Here is a 24,032-nt window from a genome sequence, read left to right on the forward strand (position 1 = left end):
GCGGGCGGGGCGCGGGGGGCGGGGCGCGCGCCGGCCCGGAGGGGGCGGGGCGCGGGACCGGCGCGCGCCCAACTCTCAGGGGTGCGAGGGAACCGCGGTGGAAGGGTCCTGCACAGACGGCGGGAGCGTCGGCTGAGCCGCCGGCGTCCGCCCGTGGAGGAGGACCTGGCGCTCGGGCTCCGAGCGGCGCGCTGGGGGGGCCCGGGATTAGGGGGCGGGGCCGGGGGGAAAGCCAGAAAGCTGGGGGCCTTGGAGGGGTTGGGGAGAGGTCGCAGAACCGCGGCGGGGGTGGGGGCAGGGAGGGTCCAGTGCGGGGTGAAGAGTGCGCGACGGCGCGAACCCTCCCGGCCAAACCCTTGGACCAGCAGGTTTCCCCGGGGCTGGCGCGCTCTTCTGGGCTTGAACTGCTGCTCTGGAGTCTGTGTCTCGAAAGCCCTTCTGCGCCTCAGTCAGTCACTGGCTATCTAGATGTCGGTCCCTTTTGTCTGCTCGTGTCTGTTTCTGCGCCCCTGTCTCTGTGCCACGGCCTCCAGCTGCGTCTGTCACTTGCGCGTCTCTGCCCCCCGGAATCTGCGCCCATGCTCGGCCTCTGTATCTGGGTGCCCCTGAGTCTCCGGGCATCTCGGGCTCTCCTAGGAGGGGGTCTCGGTAACCGGGCCAACGCGCGCGCCCCAGGCTAGCCCTCCACCACCAGCCGGGTTGCTGGCACCCAAACTCCAGCTTGAAGCGCCCGCGGCGCAGGAGGGCTCTCCGGGCCGGCTCTGCCCGCCGAGTGCGCGCGGTGTAGGAGGAATGAATGGCGGCGTAGCGGGGATGGGGGTGGGGCGCCTGACTGCAGGTGACGTGGGGAAACCCGGAGCACCTGAGGACGCGACGCGCGCCTATTTGCGATTGCAGGGAAAGGGGGAAGGACGGAGGGCGCCCCCAGCCCGCATTTCGGAGCTCACGTGACAGTTCTTGCCTGCATCCTTTGGAACACGCCCTCTTCACCTCCCACCTCTTCACGAGCGGCATTCCGCCGCGCGTCAGCAGCTCGCTAGCGCAGTGGGGTTCTGGCGCAATCAATGGCCTGGGGCTGTGGGTCTCACTGTTGGCGACAATGACGACAGCACTGATAAGAGTAATAATCATCTGATATGTTCAGTCCTTGGACCTGACTGAGCGTTTCCACTGTCTCTGAAATGCTTTTTAACCTTCTTCCCTCCAAATCGCGATGCTAATGATGCCCTGGTGCTGAGTCTCCTTCCTCCAACAACTTAACCTAGTGATAATCCTGGGGATGCAGAGGCAGGTGAAATAGTGGCTGGCCCTCAATACCAGAATTTGGTGGGGAGGAGCGGAGAGTGCCATATCAAGCCCTCTAGCCTAGAATGAGGACTGAAGCTGGAATTGGAGGCCCAGCTGGAGTGGGAGAAGCCCCTAGACCTGGAAAGACAAAGAGTCCAGAGTCACTCGTAGAGAGTCCAGAAAGTTTCCACCCCTGCTGGGATTGCCCAACAATGGCTTACAATTCTGGCTCTACCACTTTGTGTATGCCTTTGCACTACAGGCCCATAATTACAGTTTGTAAAAATTAATTCATTTGTACTTGTAATGCTTTAGAAATATACAGAAAAGCAGTCTTTTCCTCAAGCATTTACACAATATGCATGCCTCTTGGAGCCTCCGTGTTCTAGTGTGAAGCATAGAGATGATAGAAACTACATTAAAGACTGTTTGGTAAATGAAATTTTTGCCCTGAAGTGATTTGTCTCAGGAAATAATGAGCTACCTCGCACCCAAAATGCCAGAGGGGCCATGACAGTTCTTGCCAAGGACTAGATGACAGCACTGGTGAGGAATTGCAACAATTCTTTTCTACCATACCCCCTCCTCAAGAAGACTGGAGGAATCACAATTTAACTTGGAATTCCTTTAATTAGCACCTTCTTAAATAATCTTCTTACTGTTCCTGCTCTCCATGCTGGATCATGACTAAAGCAAAAGACCTAAGTGAAAATTATAAAGACAAAGCAATATACAAACTTCAGTTATGTTGAAAGTTCCACATCCCTTCCTATGAGACAAAATTCATTTTCACAGTAAAATGAAATAATGTTTGTTTGTGTTGAATTTCTTAATTAGAAATCATAACCATGTGGATTCCATCTATATGTTCTAAACAGAACAATATACCTTTTTACAACTGAGTATTGGTGGCACATTTATCAAGTGGAGATTGTGGAGTAGGTTGAAGAGGATCTCCCCTAAAATTCATATCCCCCTGGAACCTCAGAATGTGGCCTTATTTAGAAATAAGGCTTGGGGCCTCCCTGGTGTCACAAGAGGTTAAGACCAACCTATGGAGCTGTCTGCAGCCACGGCAGCACGAGTTCAATGCCCGGCCAGAGAGCTACCCACATGGCACAGCAGACCTCTCCTGTCTTTCCCGCTGCTCCCCTCAACATTGTATTTTCAGTAAATCTCTCTATTCTGTTCCTCACTCTGGTGAGTCCAGAGTGAGTCTCTGGTGAGTCCTCTCACTCCTCTGGCCTGTACCCCAGTTCTTATATGCATAAATAAATAAATCTTTAAAAAAAAAAAAAAGAATGGGACAGATTCACAAAGATATACACACTGGGAAGAAAGGAATATAAAAGAGCAGAGACAAAAGTGACGCATCTACAAGCCAAGGAACACCAAGGATTGCCGAGAACCACAAGAAACTGGAAGAGGCAAGGATGGATTCTTCCCAGAGCCTTCTGAGGAAGCATGGTCCTGCTCATAACTTTATTTTTTAGTTCTAGACTCTAGAATTGGGGCCTCCCTGGTGGCACAGCGGTTGAGCGCTGGGCTGAGAAGCTGCCCACAGCCTCTGCAGTGCCGGTTCGATCCCTGGCCACCGGCAAGGGTCCCACATGGCACGCAGACCTCTCCTGCCACCCGCTGCTCTGGTCAGCAGTGTACTTCGTCAGTCTACCTGTTCTGCTCCCCGCTCTGACTCTGGTGAATTCTCTTACCCTCCCACGCTTCTGACTGTACCCAGTGCTTGTATAAATAAATAAATTTTTAAAAATAAATAAATAAAAAATAGACTCTAGAATTGTGAGAGAATAAGTTTCTATTACTTTAAGCCACCCAGTTTGTGGTACTTTGTTACAGCAGTCCTAGAGGGTAAATCAAGATTATTTGGGGCTATCTTGCTATATCTCTCATGATCATGTTCACTTTCCTTAAACTATTTTGGGGGGCCCTTTCCTCCCACCCTGCCCACTAGAAGGAAGCCCATGCCATGAGACTATTTCCTTCTATTTAGCAGAGATTGATTAATTACAAAAAGGAATGAGGCAGATCTGTGTGGGCTGACATGGCTTCCAAGGCCAAGAATGTCACCAAATAACCAATGTACAGTATGACTTCATGTATGTGGAAATAGTATATACGTGTGCAGAGGCGACACACAGACATGCATGCACATTGTCTATGCTTAGGTATGTAAATACATATAAAATTTTTTGGAAGATAACACACCAAGTCATTAATAATGGTTCTCTAAGGATGATACTGAGATCCTGGCAGAATGAACTTCATCTTTTATTCTATGTATTTTTTTTTACATAAAGACAATTTATTTTAACAGAAAATAATTTGAGGAGACAGCAACCATAGTGACCTCCCTTCCTGTGGGTGCTTTCAGATGGGATGGGAGTGACATCCTCAATCCACCCTAATTTCATTCCTGAGGTGTCACTGTGCCCCAGGTTCAGGAGTCTGGGTCAGATTTCCTCCTGTGGCCCAGAGTCTGATGTGGAGGGCAGTGATGCACAGTTCCTTATACCTCTGGGTGGCCAGAAGGGCAGCATATTGAGAGGATTCATCTCAGTCAGCCTTCAACTTCAGCCCACTAGTTACACAAGAGATAATTTCCTTGCCAGAAAGATCTGTGACATAGACAAAAGTGTCACTGAAGTATGCAAAGATGTGGCAGACACAAAATACATTGTCCCCTTCAGCCACCTAAGGCCCAAGGCTGATGACTTGTTCTTTCTTCTTCTCCTTCCCCTTGTGAATCAAATCTTCTCCAGACTCTACCATCAGAAAGAGCTATTCAATGTGCTTTTGTAATATATTACATCTGCAATAAGGCTTTAATAATTTTTTTCAAGATTTATTTATTTATGCATACAAGAACTGGAGTATAAGCCATTAGGTGCTGGGGGGTGAGAGAATTCACCAGAGAGAGTAGGGAGCAGAACAGACAGATCTACTGAAGTACACTGCTGAGTGCAGCAGCAGGTGAGGCAGGAGAGGTCTGATGTGGGTTGCTTCCTAGCTGGCTGGGGATCAGAACTTGTGCTGCAGTGGCTGGCCACAGCTTGATAGCGCAGGGAGGCTGGCTTTCACGATTTTTAAAAAAGCTTTAAAAACAATGATATAGACTCTTTACTAAACATCATGTCCTGATCCTATTACTTGACTTGGACAAGAGAACATTATTTAAGAGCATAGAGTTTAGATTCAAATCAAGGATCTGCTTTCTACCTTTTGTGTGACTTTGAATATACTATTAAGCTTTCCTGTCCTTTAGGTTCCTCACCTGTAAAATAGGGACAATATTATTGGCAGAATCTGTCTTACTGAGTCATTGTGAGTATTAAATAAATTAACAGATGTAAAGTGCTTAGATAAATTCTTGACCATAGGACTGTGCCAACCACTCTTCTAGCTGTTTTATATTAATAGCTGTGTTACCCATCTACCCTCATGGCATTTATGAAGCCATTTTTCAGATGAGGAAATTGAGGTATACAGATGTTAAGAATCACACACAACTAGTAAGTAGCAGAACTGGGATTCAAAGCCAGGCAATCTGCCTCTTTCCTAGAAAACTATTTTGCATCATGAGTTGAAAGAAATATATATTTCCTCCCAATAACAATGAGAACCCATCTGCCATATCCTCTCTAGAAGAGTAAGGGGAGATAGCAATTTTTCAAGTCAGACATACCTGGACTCAAATTTGGACTCAATTATTTGTGAGTTGTATGATATTTATGGAGATACTTGAAAGTTCTGACCCTTGATTTTCTTCATCTGTGAAATGGAAATAATCATCCTTACAGTTGCTGTGAGAATTAATACAGCCACAACTCTGTGGTCCAGTACTTACCTAAGCACATTTTACGTAGTAAAGTGCTGTATACCCTTGCTATTTCCAGTATGGCATTGCAGCAGCTATCAGGATATTTCTAATAAGCCTGCTGCCAAAAGGTCCTTATGCAGGGCCTCCCTGGTGGCACGAGGGGTTAAGCACCACACTATGAAGCAATCTACAGCCTCTGCAGCACGAGTTCGATCCCCAGCTGGCCAGGGAGCAACCCACATGGCGAGGCAGACCTCTCCTGCCGCCCGCTGCTCCCCTCAGCAGTGTATTTCAGTCAGTCTGTCTGTTCTGTTCCCCACTCTGTCTCTGGTGAATCCTCTCACCCCTGCATCTCTGGCTTATACCCCAGCTCTTGTATGCATAAATAAATAAATCTTTAAAAAAAACTTTAATAAGACAAAAGGTCCTTATGCAGTAGTTTTGGTTACACTCACATGACCATGTCCTGGTGGAATTTACCATGGAGCAATACTAACATATTTCACTTCATTCAGGTTTGGAGAAGAGTTGAGTGCATGTTACATTGTCATTAGAGTAGAAATGAACAGCAGTCTTGTCCCCGGTGGAGTTCTCAAGGACTTGCTGCTGCAGACCCCAGTGTGGCTAGATATGAAAGCTCCTTGCTCAGGGAACCCCTGACTAACTTAGAACCCATCTGCCTACTCTTCCATCCAGGAAACAGAACAGGCTTCCTCCAGTAGTATCATTTTCATTTCTACCTGTGGGCTTTGAATAACAGCAGCAACAACTACAAAAGTTAACACACATCTAGTGCCCATTATGTGCCACACACAGCCCTAAACACTTCACAAGTATTGTTTCATTTAATCCTTAAAACCATCCTTTGAAATAGGTGCTATTCTCATTTCTATAAGTAAAGAAAGTGAATCCAGAATTTGTCATCCTAAATATGTCACTGTACTCGCTCCCGTTTGAGAACATGCAATCTTGGGATGGAAAATGCCAAAGAAAGCAATCCAGCATTTCTCAGCCGGATCCTCTCATCATCCACCTTTTCTCAGCCACAAGAGCATTCCATGTTAGAACCACTTGCAGCAAGATGTCTGAGAAGTGAGGTGAGAGCCAAGAAATGGATTGTAGATTTACCACCCTTCCAAGCCTTCTCAGGTCAAATTCTTGTACTCTGTTGGGGAGGGGAAGGAAGCGAGGATGAAACACTTTAAAAAAAATTGTAAAAAAAAAAAAAAAAAAAAATTCTCACTAGGCTCTCCTCAGCGCAGCAGACTGCAACACCACCAGGCCTGATTAAGGAATGACAATATGGAAGGCAGATGGCAGATGCATAGATGCTACACTATTGCCTTTCAGTTAAATACTGCTTGTGCGTGTGTGTGTTTCTTGTAAACCTCCCAAATAAAATGGTTTGCTTTCCTCAAGTTAGAAGTGTTAGCACATCTTTTCTTTAAATATCTGTGCATGGCTGTTTTTTTCCCTGCCAATTTATCACCATCTGTAACCCTCCCTTTGTGAGATGATCTGATGACAACAATTATCTTGGAGAGTAAAAGTGCAGTCTTGAAGCAACAAGCGTAGCGTGAGCTGTGTGTGTGCTGCCCATGCACTTTGTGTGTTGTGTATGGGTGAGGTGTGTGTGTACAGAACGACAGTGTCCTTTGTGTGCTGGCTCTGGGTGCCTTGGGGGTGTCTACATTGTGTGAGTGTGCATGTGGACTGTACCTTGGGCTGGGTGCCTGCCTGTGTGCACTGGGATGCGCTCTCTGTGTAGACATGTGTGGACAACCTGCACGTGTGTCAGTGTCTCTGTGTGCTCTGTGCATGCTGTGCACCTGCTGGAGGAAGATGCCCCTTCTGAGCGCATCATTTTTCAAAAGTGTCCACAGGTGATCGGAGGTCTTGCAGTTTGGGGAATAGGGTCGAGAAATAAAATAGCAAGGTTTGGTTGGGCCTGGGTCAAGGGAATGCAAATGATGGGTGCAAAAGGGTGCTGCTGAGGATGGGGGGGGCTAACTCTGTGGAGGAGACTGGGTCTGTGGCGTTTCTGGGGGCCGGCTTGCTCCGGCTGGGACGGCAAGTTTGGCGCAGCTCGGAGGATCGGCCACCGGCTCCCGGAGCGGGGGCTCGGCGCGAAGCCGGGAGCGGTGAGCGGCGGGCGCCTCCTGCCCCTCCTCCTGCCCCTCCCCACCCCCAGGCGCGGCGCCGCGGGGGGCGGGGAGGAGGAGGGCCGGGGCAGGCGGGGGCGGCCGTGGCGGAGCTAGGGGCGGCGGCGGCTGGGATGGCGCACGGCGGCGGGGCCGGGCCGGGGGCTGAGGCCGCGGCCTGGGAGAGCGCCGGCTGCCAGGCGCCCTAAGGTGTCGCCTGCCCCGACTCTGCCATGAACGTCGCTCTGCAGGAGCTGGGCGGCGGCGGCAACGTGAGTGGGGCCCCCAGAGCTCCCGGGGGGAGGACCGGGTGGAGGGGCGGGGTGAGGCCGAGCGGGCGGGCAGCCTCGGGGCTGGGGCTAGCCTGGCAGGGGTGGCGCACTGGGGAGGGGGAGGGGGCCGGCCGGAGAGCCCAGCCATGGGGAAGGGGCCGCACTGCAGGCTGGAGGGGCCCGCCGGGCGAGGGGTATTGGGCAGGGCCGTGGGCAAACAGTCCGGTCTGCTTGACCTCGGCTGGCGCCCCCGACTGTCTGGCAGATGGTGGAGTACAAACGGGCCACGCTACGGGATGAAGACGCACCCGAGACCCCGGTAGAGGGCGGGGCCTCCCCGGACGGCGTGGAGGTGGGCACGGGGGTGCTCCCTTTCTCACCAGGCCCCAGCCCTGGCATGACGCCTGGCACACCCGGGAGCTCTGGGCTGCCCTGGAGGGTCAGCTGCCCCCACCTCCGCTCCATCTCTGGCCTCTGCGCTAGGACCATGGTGAGGCGATCCTAAGCCATGACGTTGCACAAAACAGTGTCCGGGCGCAGCTCACCTGCCTCGTCGCCCCTGTGCCCAAAATATTGCCGTCTCTGCTTAGTGTCTGGAATCTGCCTGCGTCTTCACCCTCTGGGAGCACCTTTGTGATCTGGGCTCTTCACCTGCAGCTTGCCAGCTCTCTGCTACCCTGTGTTCCCCAGGTGGGATTCCAGAAGCGGACAAGGCCGCTCTTAGGCTCGCACACCCAGCTGGAGCTGATCCTGGCAGGTGTCTCTCTACTGCTGGCCACACTGCTTCTGGGCTGCTTTGTGGCCCTGGGGGTCCAGTACCACAGAGGTAGGTGGGCCCGTACCTGTCTCCAAACCTCAGAGCTGTGGGGGCTCTGGAGGAGGAAGGGTCCCTAAGATTTTCTCTGGTTGAGATCAGCCTTCCCCCCCAGCTTCTCTCTCTCCTCCCAGCTTTTCTGTTGCCCCTCTCCCAAAGTGTTTGTCTCTCTTAGACTGACTGACAGCCCCCAACTCCCTGGCCATGTCCCCTGCCACAGACCCATCCCATAGCACCTGCCTCACAGAGGCCTGCATTCGAGTTGCTGGAAAAATCCTGGAGTCCCTGGACCGTGCTGTGAGCCCCTGTGAGGACTTTTACCAGTTCTCTTGTGGAGGCTGGATTCGGAGGAACCCCCTGCCTGATGGGCGTTCTCGATGGAACACCTTTAACAGCCTCTGGGACCAAAACCAGGCTATACTGAAGCACTTGCTTGGTGAGTGGGCCTGTCGGGGAAGGGCTGTGCCAAGTACATGCCTCACACCCAGGTCAGGGCCTGGCATTTGGTCAGGTCTCAGTAAATGTCCATGAAAGAATGAGTAACTGGATGACAGCCATTCTGGAGTGTTATAAAGGAGGGTCTCCTATTGAATATAAGAGAGGGGCTCCCTCTGCGCTCTGTGGGGAGCATTGCTGAGGGATGGTGGATACCCAGGGTACCTGCAGTGCTTAAATATCTTTGCGGGTCTCCATGGACCAGGAAAGGAAACTAAACTTTCCTACTTCAGTCTTTATTAGGAGAACTGCTTGAGAAGGCAAGGAGAAGAACCAAGTAAGGGACGGCCTGCCTGCCCCCCAGCAGTTAACATAATTGCCATATGGACCCTGTCTCTTACCCCGCAGAAAACGCCACCTTCAACTCTAGCAGTGAAGCTGAGCGGAAGACGCAGCGCTTCTACCTATCCTGCCTGCAGGTGGAACGCATTGAAGAGCTGGGCGCCCAGCCGCTGCGAGACCTCATCGACAAGGTAGGGCCCCCGGGTGGCTGTGGGCAGGTTGCGCAGGAGAAGCCTTGGATGAGGTTCTGGCCCAAGAAAGCATTGGGTGGGGGTGGGGTGGTCCTGTGCCATAGATTCTGCTTATGGTCTCTACGCAGATTGGTGGCTGGAACGTTACGGGGTCCTGGAACCAGAACAACTTCATGGAGGTGCTGAAGGCAGTAGCAGGGACCTACAGGGCCACCCCCTTCTTCACTGTCTACATCAGTGCTGACTCTAAGAGTTCCAACAGCAATGTTATCCAGGTACAGGGCTCTGGAAGGGTGCAGAGAGATTTGTGGACTCTTTGCTGAACCCACACTCCCCTCTCCTCTGCCTAGCAAGCTGGGGTACCCTCCCAGTTCCATCCAAGAGTCCTGGATGGAGGTCAGACAGTGTCTGGATGGAGGTCCCACTCCCTTTTCTTGCTGTTGCAGGTGGACCAGTCTGGGCTCTTTTTACCCTCTCGAGATTACTACCTAAATAGGACTGCCAACGAGAAAGTAAGGAACAGCCTCAGAACACCCCCCACCCTCCTGTTGAGCTGGGCTGATCTCTGTTCGCTTTCCCCTTTCCCCAGGGTCAGTGTGGGGAAGGTGAGCCTGTCCTGTTGTTCAGTGAGCCGCTGCTGTTCCTTCCTTCTTTCTTGTCCTCAGTCCCTTTTCCTCTTCCCCTCCCCTCTGTGCCTCTCCCTCCCTCCGTTCCTTTCCTGCATCCCTCCATTCTTTCCTTCCCTTCTTCCCGCTCTGCTTCTCCTCCTTCCTCTAGTCTTCCAGGAACACATTTTGTTGGTACCTACTATGTGCAAGGTGCAGGGAGAGCAGTTCTGAGACGTGCATTTCAGAGCAACTGTCACAGGAAGCTTTCAGTGTAGATGGGTTCATGGACATAGGTAGCCGAGAACAAAGCTCAGAAGTGGATCTCTAGTGCTTGGGTGGCCAGAGGTTTCCTAATGGGATTACATAGGAGACATGCCCTGTAGATTATCTAGGATATAGGACAGTTTAAACAAGAGTATTGAAGAAGGAAAGGCTAAGGCAAGTTGGGAGAAGGGGTCCAGTTTGGTAAAATGAGAAGGGGTCCAGTTTGGTAAAATGTAGAGTTCAAAGCAGATGAGAAGGGGCCTCCCTGCTGGCACAAGGGGTTAATCCTCAGCACTATGAAGCTATCTGCAGCCACTGCAGCATGAATTTGATCCCCGGCCAGGCCAGGGAGCCACCCACATGGCACAATAGACCTCTCCTGTCTCACCCACTGCTCCCCTCAACAGTGTATTTCAGTCGATCTGCCCATTCTGCTCCCCACTCTGTCTCTGGTGAATCCTCTCACTCCCCATATACCTGTGGCCTACACCCCAGCTCTTATATGCATAAAAAAATAAAATAAATCTTTTTTAAAAAAGCAGGTGAGGAGCTGGAAAGGCTGGTAGGGACTAGTTATGGAGGGGGCCTGGAATGCCACATTGAGTATTGTAGAGGCCTCAGGGAGTCAGTGCATGCGCTGAGCAGGTGCTCTGTGAACAGTGCTTTGGGAAGCCAGTTTGGCTTGTGAAAAGTAGATGCCATGGAGGGAATCTGGAAATCAGTTAGTCTCTTGCAGTATTCCAGGCTCTCGGTCTGTAAGGATCCACATGGGAGAAGTGGCAGAAGGAACCTTAGAAGGGGAGGATGTAAGAGACACACCATGAATCATGAACTGTTGATGACTAGCTGGTAAAAGAGAGGAGCGGGGCCTCCCTGGTGGCACAGGATTGTTAAGACGCAACCTAGGAAGCTATCTGCAGCCACTGTAGCACGAGTTTGATCCCTGGCCAGGGAGCTACCCACATGGTGCAGCAGACCTCTTCTGTCTCACCCACTGCTCTTCTCTGCAGTATGTTTCAATAGATCTGCCTGTTCTGCTCCCTACTCTGTCTCTGGTGAATCCTCTCTCACCCCTGCACCTTTGGCCTACATCCCAGTTCTTATATGCATAAATAAATAAATCTTAAAAAAAAAGAGAGGAGCAGAAGGAGGAAGAGATAGACTTGAGTTTGAAAACCTGAATCATGGTGGAATGGAAGAGTCCTTAGCGAATTAGGGGTGTCTTTTAGAAAAACCAACTTAACACACATTGAGGAAGAGGAGACAGTGCTCTGACACAGGAGAAGGGCAGGCTTTGGAATCAGACCTTGATTTCAATCTCACCTATGCTGCTTGGTGCAGGCTGATTAAGCTCCCTGAGACTGTATCTTTATCTGTAAGATGGCGATCACAGCATCCATCCCATAGGTATTTGGGGGTGGAAGAATATAAACCCCTGCATGTGGCAGACACTTGGGAGTAATGCTGCTTATTTTAGACATGTGCATGCAAAGGGCCTGTGTGTCATCTATATGGGGAGATCAGCAGGTAGCTATGAAAGCCAGGTGAAATCGTGGAGAAAGGATGAGCCTGGGGGGGACCTGAGGACATGAGGGAGCATCTCAATCTTAGAAACTAGAGAAAGGCTTAGGAAGAGGTGAGGGGAAAACTAGAGAAAGGAAAGAAGGTGATCCCTGTATGTTAAGGGCAGTGGAAGAAAGAGCCAGCAAAAGAGACAGCTGTGGAGTAGGGCTTCCAAGACAGGCATGCGTCCCTGTCCACACACACGCTCATCCTGAGCATTTCTCCACCAGAGCCTTCTCTGGGCATGTGGTGAGCAAGACGTTGGCACTGGCCTGGCAGTAGTTCGGAGTGTTTCAGAGGAGAATCATGGCATTCCGAAAGTGAGTGTAAGAGTTAGTCTTAGGGCAAGGGCAGGCTCAGTGAAGGGAGAGGATTCTAGGCAGAGGGTGCAGCTTCCAATGAGAAAGCTCTGAGGAGGGAAGGAGGAAGCCTGTTGATGGCTCAGAGAGTAGAGCTGGAGGGAAGTGGGCCAAATCCTCTGGACAAGTATGTCGACTTACATTGTGCTTGTGTTTGACATTTATTCCCAAAGAAATAGCAAGAGAAACTCAAGTGTGGGGAGTAGTGTAAACTGATATGTGCTTTTGAAATCACACTAGTCAAGGGATGAAAGACTTGTAAACGCAGGAGAGAACCACATGTTCCAGCACTTGGAAAGGGGCAGGAGAAGGCCTCAGTTTGTCTCTCGGTTGTCTTGGGCTGGGTCTCCTGTCCCAGCATCTAGGGGGAGCTTCGGTACAAAAGGTTCATGTAGGTGAAAACTTAGGAGGGGCCTCCCTGGTGGCGCAAGGGGTTAAGCACCGCACTATGAAGCAATCCGCAGCCTCTGCAGCACAAGTTCAATCCCGGCCAGCCAGGGAGCTACCCACATGGTGCAGCAGACCTTTCCTGTCTCCCTTGCTTTCTCTCTGGGTCATCTCATCGTCCTTTTCATGTTTTCTGGGATTGCATAGAGGGGTTATATTAAAAATCCAAAACAACTTGTACAAGATGCCACAAAACAATCAGAAGAGATACTAAAGCGTCTCTTAGAGGGTGCTTGCTCTGCTGGGCTTTGACCCTTTAGTTACTGAATTATGAAGAAGTAATGGGTAAGGGTTTCTACAGTCAGGTTTGGGTAAGGGAAGACAGGGGGTAGTGTCTCTCTCGCCCACTGCTCCCCTCAGCAGTGTATTTCAGTCAGTCTGCCTGTTCTTCTCCCCACTCTCTCTGGTGAATCCTCTCACCCTCCCACACCTCTGGCCTGTATCCCAATTCTTGTATGCATAAATAAATAAATCTTAAAAAAAAAACAACTTAGGAAGAAAACAGGTTTTGGGAAAGTCTCAAAAGTAAATTGTAAGCTGATGAGGTGGGGAAAAAGGGCTCAGTTGGGGCCAGATCCCTGGTGGAGTCAGCCATCCCCGTTGGGAGCTGGCCTGATGAGGTTGGTACTCAAACCTCTTCCTCTGCCACCAGCAGCAAGGAAGAGGAGAGGCAGGGTAAAGGAGAAGTTTTGAAGTACTGACAGTGGTTGTTTTTAAAAATTAATTTATTTTCTTATGCCACAGTTAATTTTTGCATCATGTTTGATTTCTCCCCTCAGGTGTAGTCCCCATAATTCTCCCACCACCACAGTCCCGTGTGCTCTCCCTCCGCCTTCCCTGCATAAGCCTCAGAGCTATGGTCAGCTTGCAAGTTTTGTCCATTTTTTTTGACCCTTTGTTCAGTTTCCCTGTATTCCACCTGTAAGTGAAACCACCTGATATTTATCTTTTTCCTTCTGACTTATTTTGCTAGCATAATCTCTTTTTTTTTTTTTAAAGATTTATTTATTTATTTATTTATACAAGCACTGGGTACAGTCAGAAGCGCGGGAGGGTGAGAGAATTCACCAGAGCCAGAGCGGGGAGCAGAACAGGCAGAAGGACCAAAGTACACTGCTGAGGGGAGCAGCGGGCGGCAGGAGAGGTCTGCGCGCCATGTGGGACCCTCCTCTGGTGGCCGGGGAGCAACCGGGGATCGAACCGGCACTGCAGAGGCTGCGGGCAGCTTCGGAACCCAGCGATCAACCACTGTGCCACCGGGGAGGCCCATTGCTAGCATAATCTCTTCAAGCCCCATTCATGTATCCACAATTGGTGTGAGTTTATCTTTTTTGATTGCTGAGTAGTATTCCATTGTATATATATATATCACATCTTCTGGATCCAGTCATCTGTTTTTGGGCATTTAGGGCAGGGAGTGGTTATTAAGGGATCTAATACTCCTCAGTAGAGGGGAAAAGGAGATGCTCTTTGGAGATTAGGGAATACAGGGTGGGGCTTCCAGATAAAGAGTGAGGAGCTGTCCCTGGGAGTTGTCCCTGCTCAGCAGTGTGGGAGTGGGGGTGGGGATGGTGACTGCAGGTTTTCATTCCTTCATTCAACAAATATTTATTGAGTTCCTACTATAAGCCAGATGCTGTGCTAGAGCCTGAGACTACAGTAGAGAATGGAGCAAAACAGCCCCTGCCCTCATGCAGCTCAGTGTTGTAGGGACCCAGGCAATCTGGGTTTGTACTTGGCCCAGGGCCAATGGCCCTGCACTCCTCCAGCCCCGGGCGCAGGTGTGAATCAAGTCATGTAATCTTCCCCAGCTTGTTTCCTCATCTGAAAAATGGGGCAAATACCCACTCCATGGAATTGCTGTGCGAGGGGTGGGGGCGGGGTGTGTGGCAAAGATACATTATTTGTAAAGCCCCAGCAGAGAATCTAATACATGTGTGTACTGTGATAGCTAAATTTTTTTAAATTGTGTTATTTTTTATTGCAGTAACATTGGTTTACAACCCTGTTTATGATTTAGGAATATAGGATCACACCTCTTCAGTTGCATGTTACCACAACCTGCCTACCACTAAAGCACCCATAATCCTTCACCATAGTCCACTGGGCCCTCTCCCCTTTTTACTCCCCACTCCCACCCTCTGATAGCCTCAATCCTGCAGGTAGATATCTTCAGGTAGATACCTAGGAGTAGGATTGCTGGATCATATGATGTGTCTATTTTTAATATTTTGAGAACCCCCATACTATTTCCCATAGGGGCTGGACCAGTCTACATTCCTGCCAACAATACCATTTTTCTTTACACCATTGACTTAACATTTCTTTTTCTCTACACCACTGACTTAATATTTCTTTTGTGTGCTTTTATCCCCCTTGGAGATCAGAGGGGAGTGGAGAGAGAAAGCAGTAAATTTTAGGCCTGGCAGGATGGAAGGCAAAAGAGAATTGAAGCTAATGTGAACCAGATTCCCCATGGCATTCCCTCAGCTGTTAAGTGGAGGCGCCTGGTCACTGGCGGGCTGGGAAAACTCAGAAGAATGTAGGAAATAAGAAGGAAGAGCAGAATGGGAAGCAGATGTCCATTGGACAAATGTTTATTGAGCACCTGTTCTGGGCTCGGCCCTATCCCAGGCCTTGGTGATAGAGTGGTGAAAAAAACACTCAGTATGGAATGGTATTCCCCTAGAATTAACCTGCTGGGGGAAACAGGTGATGAAGAAAGGCACAAATAAATAAATAAGATCCTAGCAGATGGTGGTGAATAATATGACAGAAATGAAACCAGGTTATCTAAGAAAGTGTCTGTGAAGAAAGTCAGCAGAAGAGATGGTGAGGTGGTGGTCAGAGCAGCCTCTCGCAGCCGTAGGCAGGACTTGTTGCTGGGCTCAGAGGATGACTCTGGGCCTTGACAGGTGCTGACTGCCTACCTGGACTACATGGAGGAGCTGGGGGTGCTGCTGGGGGGACGACCAGCCTCCACACGGGAGCAGATGCAGCAGGTGCTGGAGCTGGAGATACAACTGGCTAACATCACAGTACCCCAGGACCAGCGGCGCGATGAAGAGAAGATCTATCACAAGATGAGCATCGCAGAGCTGCAGGTGGGGTGGGGGCTGGGGCGTGGAGAGAGCTGGGGGTCAGCACCCAGCTTCCCTTCATGACATCTTCCTTAGGCAACCAAGCTTTCCCACCTTCCCTTGTTTGCTCTCTGGGTCATCTCATCGTACTTTTCATGTTTTCTGGGATTGCATAGAGGGGTTATATTAAAAATCCAAAACAATAACTAAAGGGGCTTTGACCCCTTTAGTTATTGGATTATGAAGAAGTAATGGGTAAGGGTTTCTATAATCAGGTTTGGGTATGGGAAGACTGGGTAGTGTCAGGGAAGTGATATTTCATCAATTGTTAGGAAAATCTGTGATATCTGTGCCCAGCTGAAATCACACATGGTGGTTTTTCTTGTATAAATTGTTGGGCTCCCGGATTGTGGATGCTCAGCCCTGGAAAGGGTTTATTATAGGAAAGGGCCACTGAGTAGCCAGTAGCCTTGCATGGCAATGAGAAGAGTGCCCGGGCTCCAGCAGATCAGTGAACAAGGGTCTGCGGGAAGCCAGGTGGCCAGGCAGGGAGGCTTGAGATAATTTTTTTTCTTTCAGGTTCTGGCCCCCTCCATGGATTGGCTGGAATTTCTGTCTTTCTTGCTGTCACCTCTAGAGCTCAGTGACTCTGAGCCTGTGGTGGTATATGGGACGGATTATTTGCAGCAGGTGTCGGAGCTCATCAACCGCACAGAGCCAATGTAAGGGGGAGCCCAGGGAATGTGGTGGTGGGGCTCAGGGCTCTGTACAGGTCTCAGACAGGAACTGGGCATAGGAGACTGGCTCATCCAGCATTTCGCAAGGCCCTGGACCTTCCGAACATCAAAATGGAATGTCAGTGGGCTGTTCCCCTAGGCTGTGGCTCCAGAGGGTCATCTGTACAGTCCCAGCGTTGGAGAAAGTGATTCTAAGATAGCTCTTACATTTAGCTCTTAGGACTCCTGCTGCCTGAACTTTTGTGCAGCTGGTTTGTGGTGGAAATGATATCCTACCTGCCCTTTCCTTATGTCCCCATCTGCATACCAGCATCTTAAACAATTATCTCATCTGGAACCTGGTACAGAAGACAACCTCAAGCCTAGACCGGCGCTTTGAGTCAGCACAAGAGAAGTTACTGGAGACCCTCTATGGCACCAAGAAGGTGAGCTCTCTCACTCTGCCCCCACCTTCCAATCTGGTGTAGTTGATGCTTCACACCTACTGTGTGCCAGGCACCATTTGCCTCATGGTATAGTATGGTGCACATGCTTAGAGACCAAACTAATTTAGTTTCCAAGCTCAAGTTCTCCATCTTTTAGCTTATGGGACCTTGGGCATGCCTTGGGCATGTCACCTAGTCTCTCCAACTCCATGCCCTGGTCTTTTTTTTTTTTTTTTAAGATAGATTTATTTATTTATTTATTTTTTGGTGTGTGGGACCCTCGCCGGTAGCCTGGGATCGAACTGGCGCTGCAGAGGCTGCGGGCAGCCTCACCCAGCGCTCAACCGCTGTGCCACCAGGGGAGGTCAAAGATTTATTTATTTATTTATACAAGCACTGGGTACAGTTGGAAGTGCGGGAGGGTGAGAGAATTCACCAGAGCCAGAGCGGGGAACAGAACAGGCAGACTGACTAAGAAATACACTGCTGAGGGGAGCAGCAGGCGGCAGGAGAGGTCTGCGTGCCATGTGGGACCCTTGCTGGCTGCTGGGGATCGAGCTGGCGCTGCAGAGGCTGCGGGCAGCTTCGCAGCCCAGTGCTCAACCGCTGCGTCTCCAGGGGAGGCCCACCGTGCCCTGGTCTTTAAAACAGGAATACCTTGTGGGTTTTTATGAGAACTAAAGTAACATAATTTAACTACCCGCCTTCCCGATGATTGGTATATATAGGCAATGCAGCTCTGATGATGATGGTACAGGGAAGAATAAATGTACTTAAAGATGGGCCAGAAATAGACATGTAAACAAAAACATATTCTATTTAGGGGCAATTATTTCTCACATTGTATCAAAGACTTTGTGCTATAGGTCAGAAATGGGGACAGCATATTCGACCTGGCCCCCAGGCGGTGGGGCGGGGGGCCGGGGGAGCCCCAGGAAAGACTTCTCTGAAGAGGTACTATTTGAGGAATGAATTCTCCAAGAAAGCAAGAGAGAAGAGCATTTCAGGCAGAAAGAACAGCATGTGCAAATTCCCAGAGGCCAGAAGGAGCATGAAGGGTTCTTGGCATAAACTTGAGAACAGGACAACTGAGAGTCTGAGGATGGTGAGGTGGACCTGGACATTCCATGAGGAAACCTGAGTGCTGGCTTAAGTCTGCCTTGATTGTGTCAGGTGGAGAAGCACAGCATGGTTTGAGCAGGGGAATAGCCTGGTTAGCTTTACATATTACAATTATCTTTCTGGAAGTTAATGGAAGATGGAGGGAATTGGCATGGGAGTGGGGATGAAAATGGAGTCTGGGGCCTCCCAGGTGGCGCAGCGGTTGAGCGCTGGGTTGCGAAGCTGCCTCCAGCCTCTGCAGCGCGGTTCCATTCCTGGCCTCTGGGTGAGGGTCCCACATGGTGCGCAGACCTCTCCTGCCGCCCGCTGCTCCCCTCAGCAGTGTACTTCGGTCCTTCTGCCTGTTCTGCTCCCTGCTCTGGCTCTGGTGAATTCTCTCACCCTCCCGCGTTTCTGACTGTACCCAGTGCTTGTGTAAATAAATAAATAAATCTTTTTAAAAAATATTAAAAAAAGAAAATGGAGTCTGAATGTCTAGATAGGAGGCCATGGCAATCTTTAGGCTATAGATGATAGTGTAGGGCAGAGACATGGCAAGGGAATAGATAGGGGAGAGGATTAAGAAGTGGGGTTAGTAGAAATGCTGATAAATTGAATGTGGAGATAAGGAGATGGAGGAAGCTCATGACTTCCAGGTTTCTGGCGTGGGGGGACTGACTGGATATAAGGTTGAGATGTGGAGCTGAGAAAAGAGACTTCTGGACCCCAATGGGCCTCTTAGAAACTTGAGAGAAGAAGAACGCTGAGAATAGAGTGGGCACCACATGTTCCTCCCAAGGCCTTCCTGCTGGGCTTGGCACACTGGGACACCGCTCTTCATTACTCTGGAGTCCAAGGAAGAGATGGCACCCCAAGCCTGGGCCTCTGTTGTCCAGACTTGAGAGGGGTTAGCCCCGGAGAACGCCCTCAGGTGGGAGGACAGAGCTGTCTCCGGGGGGACTGACTTTCCTCTCTACAGTCCTGCATACCCAGGTGGCAGACCTGCATCTCCAATACGGATGACGCCCTTGGCTTCGCTCTGGGCTCCCTCTTTGTGAAGGCCACATTTGACCGGCAAAGCAAAGAAATTGTGAGTCTTCAGATTCTCCCAGCACCACCCTTTACTTAAATGTCACTGTCCATATATGTGTGCACATGTAGGAAAAAAACTGGAAGGACATTAGTCAACAAATTTACTGATTAATTTGGGCAGTGGGATTATGAGGGATTCTCTGTCCTTTAAAGTTTTCTATATTTTCCAGGTTTTCTATGATGAGTTTGTTATCTTTATAACCAGAAAAATAATACTTATTTATTAGGAGATTATAATGAATGTGCTTAATATATTATCAGCAAGGATGTTTATGGCAGTGTTGTTTATAGTAGGGGAGAATGTACACGGTAATCACAGGAGAATAGAACAATGATAGGATGGATTATGAGGTAGCTATGGAACTAATGAAAAGAAAAAAATAAGTTATAGACACACACACAAACACACACAAACACACACAAACACACATATACACACATGAATAATCTGGGATATGTCACCTAACCCCTCCAACTCCATATATATACACATATATAGACACATGCATGTGTATGTACATGTACATCTACATGTTGCACAACATAATTCTGTATTATGTATGTGTATCCTGGCAGGAAAAAACATTAGAAGTAGATAATCAAAATGTTAAAAAGAATTACGTCTTGAGTGAGGGGATTAAAAGTCATCTATTTTCTTTTTTGACTCTTCTTTCTAAATATACTGCTATTAATGCCCTCCTTTCATAATTAGATAAAAAACAATGCACTATATTTATATTATTGATTTAAGTAACTTTTCATAGTTTTCAATTAATTTGAAAAACAGTCACCCCCAATCCTAGTACCTTCCCAAATCCTATTTTCTTCTCATCCTTCTCAGATGCTTAGTCTTATTTCAAGAGCCTGGGCACCCCCACATGTCCCCTTGGAAGGACAGGGCAGGGCACAGGGGTGGATGGGGAGAAAGGAAGTATGTGGGTGGGGTCCCGACTGCATCCCCTCCCTCCCTCCCAGGCAGAGGGGATGATCAGCGAGATCCGGACTGCCTTTGAGGAGGCCCTGGGACGCCTGGTTTGGATGGATGAGAAGACCCGCCAGGCAGCCAAGGAGAAAGTGAGCCGTATCCAGGCTTGGGGTGCCCTCTGGAGGTGGGGATAGGGGATACAGTTTTTTGACCTGGGGTGAAAAACCTGTAACCTGGGCTCTTCAGGCAGATGCCATTTATGATATGATTGGTTTCCCGGACTTCATCCTGGACCCCAAAGAGCTGGATGATGTTTATGATGGGGTGAGTACCTTGGCTCATGGGGGACACTGTTTTTTTGGCTTTTGGGCCTCAGTATTGGGGAGGGAAAGAGGTGCTTGTTGGCTCCTTTCAGAGACAAGCACCGGCAACCAGCGCTCGGTGCTGGCTCTGTGCCAGGCTGTGGCCAGAGGGCGGTGAAACAACTGTGGTAACAAGCAGGGATCTGCAGTCAAACCTGGGTCAAATCCTGTTTTTACCCTGCTTGGACTTCAGTTTCTTCATCCGTAAAATGTGGGTCTTATTAGTAACTACCTCATAGGGTGTTTGTGAGAATAAAAGAAGGCAACATGTAATAAAAATAAATCACCTGTAATATGAGTAATTTTTAAATATTGGCAATTATTATTTACTAGATACTAGATATTTTACTTCCATCTTATAGTTGAGAAAATTGAGACTCAGAGAGGTACTAATTAGTGGTCAAACTGGGGTCATTATTTTCTCAAACATGTTCTCTTGCTCACTCTCTGCTTCCCACCATTCCCACAGTATGAAGTCTCTGAAGATTCCTTCTTCCAGAACATGCTGAATTTGTATAACTTCTCCGCTAAGGTGATGGCTGACCAGCTCCGCAAGCCTCCCAGCCGGGACCAGTGAGAATGGGAGCTGGAGTCACTTGGGGCAGCGAGAGGTGGGAGGAGGGGCTTATCCAGGAATGGGGGACATGGGGGGAGTTGTGGGGGAGCAAGTTTGATCCCAAACCAGAGGCACGAGGTCCTTGGAGGAGGTAGGTCAGTGCTGCTGGGATGGGAGCTGAGTCAGGAGTAGGAAGCCTTAGCCTCTTCCTCTCTGTCTTTCAGGTGGAGCATGACACCCCAGACAGTGAATGCCTACTACCTACCAACCAAGAATGAAATTGTCTTCCCTGCTGGCATCCTGCAGGCCCCCTTCTACGCCCGCAACCACCCCAAGTGTGTCTGAGGCAGGAGGGGCTGGGTATTGGGCCCTGGGCCTGCGGGTGAGCGGGGAGCAAGGCTGGAGATAGGATTCAGAAGTGCCCCCACTATGTCCTCATTCAGCATTCCTTATCTCCCAGGGCCCTGAACTTCGGTGGCATCGGCGTGGTGATGGGCCACGAGTTGACACATGCCTTTGATGACCAAGGTAGAGGCCCATGGAATTGTCCCCTCCAGCTTTGATTTCCCAGGGGTTCCTGAAAGACCTTGGGATGTTGGGAGCAGACCCTGGTACCCCGGAGTCTGTGGACCAGGGCTATTGGGGGTGTTCCTGTCCCTAAGGATTACGTTCTGGTTTCCGTGGGCTGCAAAGGTTAGTTCTCCTTAGGGCGCGAGTATGACAAGGAAGGGAACCTGCGGCCCTGGTGGCAGAATGAGTCACTGGCAGCCTTCCGGAACCACACAGCCTGCATGGAGGAACAGTATAGCCAGTATCAGGTCAACGGGGAGAGACTCAATGGCCGCCAGACACTCGGGGAGAACATCGCTGACAACGGTGGGCTGAAGGCGGCCTACCATGTGAGTAGCCACTGACCCTCCAATAGAGGAGGTCCTCCTGTCCTGGGGGCGAAAGGCAGTGGGTATAAGTCAAGGGCAGTTCCTAATGGACTTGCCACCCCTGTGCCGAACCGCAGGCTTACAAAGCATGGCTGAGAAAGCATGGGGAGGAGCAGCAGCTGCCAGCTGTGGGACTCACCAACCACCAGCTCTTCTTTGTGGGATTTGCCCAGGTATTGCCCTCCTGGATGGCCTGGGGTTTGCCCCTTCCCACTCCCTCCTGGGTGGGTCATTAGAAGTCTGGGGCTTGCAGGAAAGCAACTGGGAAATGGGCTCGAAGTTGCGTTGTGGAAGGTGAGCTGGGAAGGCAGAGGGCCCAGAGCCCAGATCCGGGCAGGGGCCCATGAGTGCATGTAAGGAGGCCTGAGGTGGGAGAATTCTTCAGGAGGCTTCTGCAGATCTCATAGGGCAGGGCTGCCCTGCTTGAGGGGCAAGGTTGGGGAGCAGGATTCATCCTCACCATGTTCCTGTGAGGTGGCTGTGGAAGAGAAACTAAAGCTCGGGGACAAAGTGGTTCATTCAGGGCTACCCAGCAATAAAGTAAGTGGCAGAGCATGGCTCAGGAAGGGTTTCCTCTAGGTACTTTGCACTGTAGCAGGTGGCTTCTGGGGGCTGTGCCTTTTCCCCTCAGACATGTCCATCCTGGCAATCTATTGTCCTAAAGGAATTTGGGAAAGAGGATGCATTCCCCTTCCTTGGTGCTAATAGGAGGAGGTGGGGGCCGAGATGCTGGCTGCGCCCCCTCCTCTGTCCCCAAGGCTTCCAGAGCTGAGGGGCTGGGGAAGTGGTGGTTTGTGTCCCTGGGATGGCTCTGCTGTAGCCGTGTCTGTGACCCAGCCCACACTAGACACCATATGTCCCGTGTCTGTCCTGGCCTGCAGGTGTGGTGCTCGGTCCGCACACCCGAGAGCTCTCACGAGGGGCTGGTGACCGACCCCCATAGTCCTGCCCGCTTCCGTGTGTTGGGCACTCTCTCCAACTCCCGTGACTTCCTGCGGCACTTCGGCTGCCCTGTCGGCTCCCCCATGAACCCAGGGCAGCTCTGTGAGGTGTGGTAGACCTGGGTCGGGGGAGAATGGCCAGCGATTGCCAGGGTCTGGGGCAGCTTGCCCAGCAAGACTGTCTGCTCCAGGGTTTGGAGAAGGCAAATGCCAGCTGGGCTGGGTCCAGCCCCTCTACACCACAGGTGACATGAATCCCAGTCCCTCCTCAACTAACACATTGTGCCTCTGCTTTGGGGGTGCCCCTGCCTCCAGCAGAGCCCCCACCATTCACTGTGACATCCTTCCCTGTCACCCTGTCTGGAGGAGGCCTGGCCTGGGGGCACCAGCTCTCCAGTGGAAGGAGTCCCCATGTTCTGATCTGGAGTTCACTCAGCTTGGGGGCTGCTGTGCCTGGCAAACTCTGACAGTGCTTCTCCCCAAATCTCACTCAGTGCACTCACTTAGAAGTGGACTCAGCTCCTTTTAGCCCCACCTTCACGGGCTGCCTCCTACCCTATGCTCCTCATGTTGCTGCTCTCAGTACTGCTGCCAATCCTCACCCATAGATCAGCGGAGCTCAGCTATTAGTGGGAATCTGAGGGCCTTTACAAGCCTTCCTGCTGCCTCCTGGTTTCCGTGGGCTCAGAGGGGAAGTGTGTACATGTTGGAGATGCTAGTTCCTATGTCTTGGGGCATAAGTCTTAGGGGGTGGCTTGATACTCCCTGGGTCAAGTAGGAAAGCAGACAGAGCAGGGAGAAAGAAGAGATTTTTACGGAGAAGCGGGTGGGGAGGGAGCGGTCTTGGCCCTGTAGGACCCTGTGCCAATAAATAGACACACATCCGTCAGCCTGTCTCTTCCTTCAATCCTATTTTTATTTATTCATTTACTCATTCCACCAGTGTTTATTAAGCACCTGCTACATGCCAGGCACTCTTCTAAGCATTCATTTGCTTACTCGCCAGACACAAAGGACTGAGATTTGAAGCCCCAAGAAGACAGGAAGAGAGGCAAGATGGAAGAACAGAATGAAATTGAGTCTGGCTGGGCAGAGTACATCCTCTGCTGTCCCATCACCAGCTGCTCTACAGCTGGAAGGATTTGCTGCCACCCTCCACTGGTGCTGCAGCCAGACTTGACACTGAGTCTGGCTAACTACAAGACCAGAGTCAGCTTGGAAGGTGGGTGGGTCTTACCCTGCAGTAGAGGAGAGGCCTGACCAAGGTAGCATACCATTCCCTGAAACTCAGAGCACCGTCTCTGCATGTGGTTGAGA

At 50.5% G+C, this 24,032-nt stretch overlaps 1 protein-coding gene and 1 pseudogene across 2 annotated transcripts in view; one reads left to right on the forward strand and one right to left on the reverse strand.

The window, feature by feature from the left end:
* The window catches only part of ECE2 (endothelin converting enzyme 2), a 31,936-nt gene extending 8,332 nt beyond the window's left edge, over window positions 1–23,604 (forward strand). Inside the window, exons 1-19 of one of the 2 annotated variants that reach the window (XM_054700414.1) lie at window positions 7,497–7,535; window positions 7,801–8,025; window positions 8,226–8,361; window positions 8,570–8,785; window positions 9,193–9,317; window positions 9,446–9,592; window positions 9,764–9,829; window positions 15,474–15,662; window positions 16,218–16,360; window positions 16,686–16,800; window positions 18,881–18,991; window positions 19,969–20,067; window positions 20,165–20,242; window positions 20,750–20,853; window positions 21,061–21,171; window positions 21,297–21,364; window positions 21,545–21,735; window positions 21,852–21,947; window positions 22,656–23,604. In XM_054700414.1, coding sequence (XP_054556389.1) covers window positions 7,497–7,535; window positions 7,801–8,025; window positions 8,226–8,361; window positions 8,570–8,785; window positions 9,193–9,317; window positions 9,446–9,592; window positions 9,764–9,829; window positions 15,474–15,662; window positions 16,218–16,360; window positions 16,686–16,800; window positions 18,881–18,991; window positions 19,969–20,067; window positions 20,165–20,242; window positions 20,750–20,853; window positions 21,061–21,171; window positions 21,297–21,364; window positions 21,545–21,735; window positions 21,852–21,947; window positions 22,656–22,832 — 2,436 coding nt within the window. In that variant the 3' untranslated portion in view covers window positions 22,833–23,604. Of the gene's footprint in view, window positions 1–7,496; window positions 7,536–7,800; window positions 8,026–8,225; window positions 8,362–8,569; window positions 8,786–9,192; window positions 9,318–9,445; window positions 9,593–9,763; window positions 9,830–15,473; window positions 15,663–16,217; window positions 16,361–16,685; window positions 16,801–18,880; window positions 18,992–19,968; window positions 20,068–20,164; window positions 20,243–20,749; window positions 20,854–21,060; window positions 21,172–21,296; window positions 21,365–21,544; window positions 21,736–21,851; window positions 21,948–22,655 lie in introns of those variants that run through there. The other variant, XM_037525201.2, reaches the window with a different exon arrangement.
* LOC119257034 (40S ribosomal protein S14-like) lies at window positions 76–4,074 on the reverse strand (annotated as a pseudogene).
* Window positions 23,605–24,032: the final 428 nt, after the last annotated feature.

This window comes from Talpa occidentalis, unplaced genomic scaffold (assembly GCF_014898055.3).
Source record: "Talpa occidentalis isolate TD23 unplaced genomic scaffold, MPIMG_talOcc4v2.1 talOcc4.4, whole genome shotgun sequence".
Lineage (NCBI taxonomy): Eukaryota > Metazoa > Chordata > Mammalia > Eulipotyphla > Talpidae > Talpa > Talpa occidentalis.